The sequence below is a fragment of the Otolemur garnettii genome, unplaced genomic scaffold, assembly GCF_000181295.1.
Source record: "Otolemur garnettii isolate 467f Iridium unplaced genomic scaffold, OtoGar3 scaffold00134, whole genome shotgun sequence".
NCBI classification, from domain to species: domain Eukaryota; kingdom Metazoa; phylum Chordata; class Mammalia; order Primates; family Galagidae; genus Otolemur; species Otolemur garnettii.
Window position 1 is genome coordinate 2,327,454 of NW_003852529.1, and position 10,941 is coordinate 2,338,394.

General features: G+C 42.2%; 1 protein-coding gene across 8 annotated transcripts in view; it reads left to right on the plus strand.

Moving 5' to 3' along the window:
• KMT5B (lysine methyltransferase 5B) overlaps positions 1–10,941 on the plus strand; it is a 62,403-nt gene that overhangs the window by 13,906 nt on the left and 37,556 nt on the right. For 7 of the 8 annotated variants that reach the window (XM_023518306.1, XM_023518308.1, XM_023518314.1 and 4 more), the window contains exon 2: positions 9,197–9,429. In XM_023518306.1, the coding sequence (XP_023374074.1) occupies positions 9,270–9,429 (160 nt within the window). In that variant the 5' untranslated portion in view covers positions 9,197–9,269. Of the gene's footprint in view, positions 1–9,196; positions 9,430–10,941 lie in introns of those variants that run through there. The other variant, XM_023518312.1, reaches the window with a different exon arrangement.

Consider the following 10,941-nt stretch of genomic DNA (forward strand, 5'->3'; position numbering starts at 1 on the left):
TTTTTGAGACAGAGCCTCAAGCTGTCCCCCTGGGTAGAGTGCTGTGGCATCACAGCTCACAGCAACCTCCAACTCCTGGGCTCAAGCGAGTCTCTTGCCTATGCCTCCCAAGTAGCTGGGACCACAAGTGCCCACCACAACACCCGGCTATTTTTTGGTTGCAGCCGTCATTGTTGTTTGGCAGGCCCGGGCTGGATTGGAACCCACCACCTTAGGTGTATGTGGCTGGCGCCCTAGCCACTTGAGCCACAGATGCCAAGCCAGTAGCTCATACTTGTAATCCTAGTACTTTGGGAGGTCAAGGTGGAGAATCACTTGAGATTAGGAGTTTGAGACCAGCCTGAGCAACATACTGAGACCCTGTCTCCTGTCTGTATTTTTAAAAAAGAAAGGAAAATCAGCCAGGCATGGTGGCACATACCTTAGTACCTGCTACTTGGGAGGCTGCAGCAGGAGGATCACTTGAGCCTAGGGGTTTGAGGTTGCAGTGAGCTACGATAATGCCACTGCACTCTACTCTAGGCAGTAGCACGACACTGTCTCCAATATAAATAGGGAAATAAATACAATTCTTATTTTAGCAGCTTTGCATTGATCATAAATTGCCTCCCCTTTGGGGTGTCTGTTGCTCAGTGGTTAGGGTGCCAGCCACATGCTCCAGGGATGGTGGGTTCAAACCTGGTCTGGGCCTGCTAAACAAACAAACAAAAAAAGTAGCCTGGAGTGTGGCAAGCACCTGTAGTCCCAGCTTTACTAGGGAAACTGAGGCAAGAGAATCACTTGAGCCCAAGAGTTTCAAGTTGCTGTGAGCTGTGACACCACAGCATTCTACTGAGGGTGACAAAGTGAGACTCAGTCTCAAAAAAAAAAAAAATTGCCTCCCCTTTGTGCTAGAATCTGAAGTGTGTGCTGCTTTCCACAGGTGTTAATCAAGTTAAACCACATAAGGTGAACCTTACCTGTTGACTTTAGTGTTTGGGTAAACCACTCAAGTGGTTAACTAATGATTACCACTAATGAAATGGTGCTGCCCATCTCAGAGGGTAGTCACAGATGTATTTCCTTAGACCCTAGTTGCATCATTTTTGTGAACAGTCAAAATGAGCCACTGCACCTAGCCTTTTTTTTTTTTTTGGCACTATATTTTATAGTCCCCTCTGTCTATTTCTTAAGCAAACTCCCTTCTGTCTTCCTTACAGTCTCAAGACATTATATCTACTTTAGAAGTTCTCTGCTATATCTGAGCAAAGTTCACAGATTGTCAGTAGCACATCCTTTCCACTCATAAAAGAAAGATATTTTAAGCCTTTTTGATTTTGTGAAGGCAAAAAGTGGAAACCTAGTAAACACATGTATATGTAAAAATTTTTTAAAAAGGGAATAAAAAGAAAGATATTTGCTTTCTGGGCATCTGCAGCCTTTGCCCACGTTAATCACTCCCTTCGTTCTTGGTTTGCTTTTGGTGCTCCTCCCTCACTAGTTGCTCCTTTCTATTATGTTATGCTGCTGTCTCCTCATCTTGTTAGAGTGCTCTCTCAGTGCTTGGGTTCCTTTGCTATGTACTCCTGGACAATTTCATATGGTCCCATGGCTTGAAAATACCATTAATACTCCAAATTTTTATTTCCAACTTGGACCTGAACTCCAGGCCCTTATATTCATCTGCATACTGTACTTGGTCCTTTAATGGGTATCTCAAAAACGATCTTAACCAAAAAAGAATAAAAGTTAAAAAAGAAAAATGAAAAAATGACCAAAACCAAACTCATTCTCTCCAACCCCTGCCCAAAGCTGATCTTTCTGTACTCTTTGTTACCTCCCTAAATATTTATTCCATTCTTCCATTTGGATGTGTATTTGAGTACTCATTCTGTCATACCTACATTCAGTCTGTCAGCATGTCCTGACTCTTAGTAAAACCTTCAGAAAAGATCCTGAAACCAATTACTTCTTGCCACCTGTGCTGCTGCAAGCCACTAGTTCTCCTCTGGTTTATTTCATTAGTCTCTTAAGTAGTCTACGTACAGTCTCTTGTTCCCAGAAATCATTGGTTAACTTCTGTAGCTTCATTAGAACTGCTTTTTAAAAATATTTGTGAATGCTTCTCCACATAGCAAGTTGCCCGCATCGTCCTTTAAAACTTGAGTTAGATCAAGTAATTTTTGCTTTTCACTGGGAAGTTTCAGCAGTGGCTTTTGAAGCCCCTCTCGCTCCTAACAGGCTGACTTCATCCTGTCTCTGTATCCCTCATATACTCCAACTACCCCAGACTCTGTGCTATTCCTTAGATACACAGTGTGTATTTCTGCCTCTGGGCTTCATGCTTACTCTTCTCTGGTTGCTTTCCCCTCACTTCCCTTGCTCTTAGTGGTTTTCTAAACCACTATCCCTTTCCTACTTCACCTAAAATACTCCTGCCACCATAGACAGCTTTATTTTTTCCAAGCTGGCTAAAACATTTATTAATTTTTGTGTATTATTTCCTAGTGCTTTTTCATTAGAATGTAAGCACAGATTCAACTGCAGCAGTGTGTGGAATATAGTTGTCTAATAATTTTCCTGACATTTTTATATTGGAAAGTCAGAACACAGAAAGATTTTTAACAATTATGTCACTTAAGAAGGTGGTCATGGCTTGGCACCTATAGCTCAGTGAGTAGGGCGCTGGCCACATACACTGAGGCTGGCGGGTTCGAGCCTGGCCCGGGCCTGCTAAATAACGACAACTGCAACAACAACAACAAAATAGCCAGGCGTCATTTCCAGGGCCTGTAGTCCCAGTTACTAGGGAGGCTGAGGCAAGAGAATCGCTTAAGCTCAAGAGTTTGAGGTTCACAGCTCATAGCACTCTACCCAGGACGACATATTGAGACTTTGTCAAAAAAAAGAGATCAGTAGTCCTTTCTTGAAATTTTTTCCTGCCAATTTTGGGACAAAATTGAGGTACTATTTACTTCTAAATGTAGTTGATGGCTAATTAAATCAAATGTTGTCAACCACAGTGCAGTGGGGGCATTTCCATATGAACCAGCTATGTTCTGTGGCAGAGAGACTGCACCCTTGTTTGTTGGAGGCAGGGGTCCCTTGTGGTAACCATGAAGCATTTAGGCTTTACTGTCCACCTGATGGCTCCAACACCTGTAACTTGGTGAAATTATTTCAGTGTTTTAATATGTAAGGTTGTAGTTCTCTAGGAAAGATTTCACACCAGCAAGAACAGGTTCCACACTTACAAGGCAGAATAATGACCTGATAATTAGTGGCATGTATATTCACTTCTAACTAAAAATTTATAAATGGCACCCAATTATTGATAGCTTTATTAGAACTGTCAGCTACTGTGTGGATGTGTGAGGAGTACTGGGTGCAGCTGCAGGGCTGCATCCAGACATGTGCAGTGTGTCCAAGCTGGTGAAATGTTCTATGCCTTTTATACTAAGGCACCTTTGATTCACGATAGTACCAGTGGACCACTACATAAATAAGACGCAAGGTCACCAATTTGTCCTATATTCGATTGTTAACCCACATTTAGTTAAAATTATAAATTAGAGTGGATGTCAGTTTGTGTTTAAACTGACCTGAAGTGTGCTTCTGCTAAAATGATTTATTGGCAAACTTTTCCTAATTTTCAGAAAAATTATTTGGTTGATAGATACAATTTTTTCACGTTAAATTTTTTTTTGGGGGGGGGGGAGGCAGCCCCAAGCAGGACAACTTTTATTTGCTGTTCACTTAAAGGTCATCTCATGCTTCCACGCCAATCCATGGCCACCTCACATTAAATTTTTTATTCTATGATTTTTCCTAAAATTTTGGCGTCTGCTCTTTGCTGATAAACTGAATGAATAACTAACTTAGAACAGCAGTTCTCACAGTGGAGCTGGCATCACCTTGAGGTCACTACAATGTATTGCTGGGCCCCATACTCGGAATCTTGGTTTTGACTTAATGATTTTCCATGGAGACACTTTTTATTCCAGGTATTTCTTTTTTTTTTTTCTCTTCTTTTTCTTTTAGAGATAGAGTCTCACTTTATCACCCTTGGTAGAGTGCTGTGGCATCACAGCTCACAGCAACCTCTAGCTCCTAGGCTTAGGCGATCTCTTGCCTCAGCCTCCTGAGTAGCTGTGATTACAGGCGCCCGCCACAATGCCCAGCTTTTTTTGTTGTTGTTGCAGTTTGGCTGGAGCTGGGTTTGAACCCACCACCCTCCATATATGGGGCTGGCACCCTACCCACTGAGCCACAGGTGCTGCCCCATTCCAGGTATTTTTCTATTCCATTTAATTACACTTTTTTTTTTTTTTTGAGACAGAGCCTCAAGCTGTCCCCCTGGATAGAGTGCCATGGCATCTCAGCTCATAGCAACCTCCAACTCCTGGGCTCAAGTGAGTCTTCTGCCTCTGCCTCCCAAGTAGCTGGGACCACTGGCACCCGCCACAACGCCCGGATATTTTTTGGTTGCAGCCATCATTGTTGTGTGGCGGGCCCGGGGTGGATTTGGACCCACCACCTTGGGTGTATGTGGCTGGCGCCTTAGCTGTTTGAGCCACAGGCGCCGAGCCTAATTACACTTTATATCTTATCATTGGGGAATATTAGGACTACTAAGAATCTTAAAAGCACAGTCTTCAGTAATTACCTGTAAGTTGTGTGTAATATGTAGGCATTCTAAAGATGAATTTTCTAAAGAGCCAGAAGCACTTGGCTTTCTCCCTGTTTTTCTCTGGAGGGTGAACCAAAAAGTATGAGAGCGGTTTGGGGTAGCGGCTTGTTTTCACTTGTGCAGGAGTTTCTCTTACTGCCTTAACACCATGGGCATCTTGAGAAAGAAAAGGATTTGAAGAGGCGAGGCAGTAATTTTAATTTACAAAGTTTTTTAAAAGTAGAAATAGTTTCTGTGACATGGTGTAGACTACAGCTTCGTTTATTCTTTCATGATGAGTGCTTCTGGTGCACTATGTGCTATCCAGATGCTGAGGTCAGAGATGAAATAGAGGCACCTGACCTCAGGAACGCTCAGTTAATTAAGGAAGTAAACAGACAAATACATTCAGTTTTATAGTAGAAATATATAACTAGATTTGGCAGTTTTCTAGAAAGAAGACTTCTTAAAAGACATAAACACTGCACAGGACTTAAAGGAATTAGCCAGACAAAAAGATGGAGTTACAGTATTCTGGGCAGAGGAGAAAGGTGAGAGAAGGCAGGCCATGGTACATTACCCTTTTTTTCAAGCTTGCTTTCTTTTCCCTTTATGCTTCAAAAGTATACTCAAGTTCTGTGCCTTTTCTCCTAAGTGTAAATATAGGGTATTTGACAAGAGGTCTTTTTTTTTTTTTTGAGACAGAGCCTCAAGCTGTCTCCCTGGGTAGAGTACTGTGACGTCACAGCTCACAACAACCTCCAACTCCTAGGCTCAAGCGAGTCTCCTGCCTCAGCCTCCCAAGTAGCTGGGACCACGGGTGCCCGCTGCAACGCCCAGCTATTTTTTGGTTGCAGCCATCGTTGTTTGGCTGACCCAGGCTGGATTCGAACCTGCCACCTTAGGTGTATGTGGCTGGCGCCTTAGCCACTTGAGCCACAGGCGCCGAGCCTGACAAGAGGTCTTGTGTTAAATTGTTAAAGTGATTGAAAACTATTTAGATTATACCTCATGGATAATAGTTTTACTTACCTTTTCCTGTTTAAGCAGCAGCATTTCTTTGGGTGTAGTGAAGCCCACAAGAAGAATGAAAAAACAAGTACAATAAAAGTTAAATACAAATTAAATTTAAATAGTGAGGGAGGTAGGAGAAAAATACAATTGTAAAGGTATCCTTAGCATTGATCATGCACTTTGTACCTTGTACCTAAGCCTGCCACTCAGATACACATCTTATGCCACTGTGAATTCACACAAATATTCCTAGGAGAGAACTAAGGTCAAATAAAAAATAATGTTTGTGTTTGTGTTAGGTATCATTAAAGGTTTGTCCAGGTATGCATTTCTGGGAATACTTCAGAATAATTCATCAGGCTCGGCGCCTATAGCTCAACCGGCTAAGGCGCCAGCCACATACACCTAAGGTGGCGGGTTCGAATCCCCAGCCCGGACCTGCCAAACAACAATGACGGCTGCAACCAAAAAATAGCCGGGCGTTGTGGCGGGCGCCTGTGGTCCCAGCTACTTGGGAGGCGGAGGCAGGAGACTCGCTTGAGCCCAGGAGTTGGAGGTTGCTGTGAGCTGTAATGCCACGACACTCTACCCAGGGGGACAGCTTGAGGCTCTGTCTCAAAAAAAAAAAAAAAAACAGAATAATTCATCACCTGTACTTTCTGTGTATTTGGGGAAAAGAAGGGAAATTGACCTTTATCTGGTGTAGTTGTGATATGGGGGCAGTAGTGCTGGGTTCTGCTCATGATTCTGATGCAGGTTAATTATATGGCATTGAGCATGTGACCTCATTTTCATCTGCAAATTGAAGAAGTTGTATTGGTGATTTCAAAGTCCCTTTAGCTCTGATGTTCTGTAATTTTGCACTTTCTTATCTTAAGTTCTTTTTAGAATGCCTTACACTAAAGTATAATTTCATAGTGAAGTATTATCATGGACATCCTTTTTCTCATTCCATTAGCATCAAATATAACCTAAAATATTCTCATTTCCAAAAGTCTTCATAAATTACAAGCATCCCCCACAACTGAAATCATTCAGTCCCGGAATTCAACTTTTGTTGTTGTTTTATTTTATTTTGAAACAGTCTTACTCTGTTGCCCAGGCTAGAGTGCATTAGCATCAGCCTAGCTCACAGCAGCCTTATACTCCTGGGCTCAAGTGATCTTCCTACCTCAGCCTCCTGAGTAGGTGGGACTATAGGTGCCTAATATAATATATGGCTAATTTTTCTATTTTATTTCATTTTATTTTATTTTATTTTATTTTTGAGACAGAGTCTCACTGTGTCACCCTCAGTAGAGTGATGTGGCAACACAACTCACAGCAACCTCAAACTCCTGGGCTTAAGCAATTTTCTTGTTTCAGCCTCCCAAGTAGCTGGGACTACAGGCACCCATCACAATGCCTGGCTATTTTTGTTGTTGTTGTCATTGTTGTTTAGCAGGCCCAGCCCAAACCCACCAGCCCCTGGTGCATGTGGCTGGCACCCTAACCACTGACCCATGGGCATCGAGCCAAATTTTTCTATTTTTAGTAGGGATAGAGTCTCCTCCTGCCTTGAGCTCCCCCAGTGCTAGGATTATAGGCATGAGTGAGATTGAGATAGTGAGAGATACCCCTATATTACTATACTGCACACGAACTTTATCTCTACCCTGTATAGTACTCCTGATAGCCTCTCACCTTTGTTGCCACTGTAAAGGAATAAGGCAGGTATTTTCAGACATTGGTATTTGAATATTGGCCCCGTAAATATCTTGAACAGTCGGCTCGGTGCCTGTGGCTCAAGTGGCTAAGGTGCCAGCCACATATACCTAAGGTGGCGGGTTCGAATCCAGCCCGGGTCCACCAAACAATAATGACGGCTGCAACCAAAAAATAGCGGGGCATTGTGGCGAGCGCCTTTGGTCCCAGCTACTTGGGAGGCTGAGGCAGGAGACTCGCTTGAGCCCAGGAGTTGGAGGTTGCTGTGAGCTGTGATGCCACAGTACTCTACCCAGGGGGACATCTTGAGGCTCTGTCTCAAAAAAAATAAAAAAAAATCTTGAATAGTGAGCTAAAGCTAGTAACAACAAAAAGATGGGAAGTTCTTTACTTTCTTTATTCTTGTTACTTGGCCAAATTGTGCGTTTCTTTTTACTTTAAGTAATGTGCAGCTAATGTAACAGGAGTCTTTTACTCTGGTGGACAAAATTTAACATCCTGGCTTTTCCTACACTTTCTTTGAAACAAGGGGTATAAATAACTTCTCTGTAGTTTACTCTCGGTTCATTACTAAAACATGTTATTTGATAGATTGTAGAACTGTACCTAGATACCAGCATTGTAAGCAGCAAGGATGATTTGTATTGGTAACTGGAAGATAAATGCTTAACTGAGTACCTGTTATTTGCTGGTCATAATTCTAAGCACAAGCACTGCACAAGGCAGAGTGAGTACCTGCCTGGTGCAGCTTAAATTTCAGTCTGAGTGTGTGTGTGGGGAGGGGGGTGCTATAGTTCTGAGCATGGCATGGCATCATAATGACTGGAGAAAGCCAAGATTGTTTGTATCAGTTGAGACATCTGTTACTCAATTATAATCACTCATCACTTAATAGAGAACATCCTGAGAAATGCATCATTGTGTGAACATCATAGAATGTATTTACATAAACTTCGATGATACAGCCAGACTACATTCCTAAGCAATGTTATATAGAGAGCCTGTTGCTCCTTGGCTACAAACCTGTGTAGCATGTTACTATACTGAGTACTACAGGTGATTGCAACACAATGGTAAGCATTTGTGTATCTACACATAGGAAAGGTACAGTAAAAACACAGAATAAAAGACAAAAATATAGTATACAGCAGAATCTCCATAGTTGACCATCTCCTTAAGTTGACCTAATTTTCACAGACTGGGCATGTACCACATGTACATATCTGTACAGCAGGCCTAGTTCCTTGTGTTGACCACCTCCACGTGTTGACCAGTCTATTATGGTCCCTTGGTTGTCCAACTTACAGAGGTTCTACTATATTCTTTATATCCTTACTCTCCTTTTAAGCTTTTTTTCTTTTAAAACTTTTTTTTAAAAAACTAAGACATGGTCACACACATCAGCCTAGCAGAGGACCAAGATCATCAATATCACTGTCTTCCACCTCCACATCCCCTCCCACTGGAAAAGTCTTCAGGGTCAGTAACATGCATACAGCCATCATCTTCTGTGATAACAAAGCCTTTTCCTGGAATACCTCCTGGAGGACTTGAGGCTATTTTAGAGTTACCTTTTTTTGTAAGTAGAAGTACACTGTAGAATAATAATGAAAAGTATATAATATAATAAATACTAGGCAATAGGAATTTTTAGCTCCATTATCTTATGGGACCACCCTCGTCGTGTATGGTTCTGTCCTTGACTGAAACCTCATGATATGGCACATGACTGTACTTTTAATGTTATATATTTTTTTCAAGGGTCTGTTCAGAATGATCTTTCATGTATTTACCTCCTTATTTTGCTTTTTCGTATTTTGTTTCTATTAGGAGAGAACATTGAAATTCTCTGAGCTATTAGAAGAGAGTGACTAAATGCACCTGGGTCAGGCTGTCTGTGGGTATGAAGTGGTTGGGAGAATCCAAGAACATGGTGGTGAATGGCAGGAGAAATGGAGGCAAGTTGTCTAATGACCATCAGCAGAATCAATCAAAATTACAGCATACAGGGAAGGACACCCTGAAGGCTGCCAGAAACGCGGTCGAGAGGAGGTCAAGCAGATGTATGTACATACTTAAACGGATAATATGTGATTGTTTTGATTGTAATACAGACAATAGATAATATGTGACTGTTTTCATTGTAATACAGATAATTCTTTCCAGTTTGTAATGTGTATTTTGTTTTCTTTTGTCTTCAAAACAGTGCTTTACATTTTCATAATTAATAATATAGCTTTTTTTTTTTTTTTTTTTTTTTTTTTTTTGAGACGATCTCAAGGTGTCGCCCTGGGTAGAGTGCCATGGCGTCAAAGCAACCTCAGATTCTTGGGCTTAAGCGATTCTCTTGCTTTGGCTTCCCAAATAGCTGGGACAACAGGCGCCCACCACAAAGCCCGACTATTTTTTTGTTTGTTTGTCTTTATTGTTGCAGTTGTCCTTGTTATAGCTGGCCTCGTGGGTTTGAACCCACACCCTTGGTGTATGTCACAGGCGCCTTGCTGACTGAGGTACGGGCACCACCTAGTAGATACCTTTTTTACTCTGAAAGTTGTATCACTTTTTATTCTCATCAACCATATATCAAACTCAAAGTTAATGTGTAATATTAATCATGTTTTTCTGTCCATAGCTTTATATTTTGTAGAATTTAAACCTGAATGGTTGATCTGTTCTATAAAAATTTTAAAAATACTGATGTTGGGCTCGGTGCCTGTGGCTCAAGCGGCTAAGGCACCAGCCACATACTGACGGGTTCATATTCAGCCCAGGCCCACCAAACAACAATGACAGCTGCAACCAAAAAATAGCCTGGTGTTGTGGCAGGCGCCTGTGGTCCCAGCTACTTGGGAGGCAGAGGCAGGAGAATTGCTTGAGCAGAGGAGTTGGAGGTTGATGTGAGCTGTGATGTAGGGGGGACAGCTTGAGGCTCTGTCTCCAAAAAAAAAAAAAACCCTGATGTTGAATTTCTTACAGGTTTAAACTATTTCTCTTCTTTTCTTTTTTCTGACAGTCTCACTCTAGGGCCCCAGGTAGAGTGCCATGGTGTCATATCTCACAGCAACCTCAAACTCTTGGGCTTGAGCAATCCTCTTGCCTCAGCCTCCCAGGTATCTGGGACTATAGGCATGTACCACCATGCCTGGTTGGTTTTTACTATTTTTGATAGAGACAAGGTCTCACTCTTGTTCAAACTTAAGTAATTCACCAACCTTGACCTCTCAAGAGTGCTGGGATTATAGGTATGCACCCAGCCCCTATAAGCAACTTTCTTTACCTCTGGGCCTCAGTTGCCTGCAAAGTAGGGATGATAATCACTCATCTCTCCAAAAGCTGGAAGTTGAAATTAGCTCCTTGAGATTCCTTTTGTGCTTGATATCTTCAGTTTTGGCACTTACTGCAGAAACTGTCTTTACTCTTTTTTCCCCTCTTAACACAGTTCTGGGCTTGGCGCCTATAGCTCAACCTGCTAAGGCGCCAGCCACGTACACCTAAGGTGGTGGGTTCGAATCCCCAGCCCAGACCCACCAAACAACAATGATGGCTGCAACCAAAAAATAGCCGGGCGTTGTGGC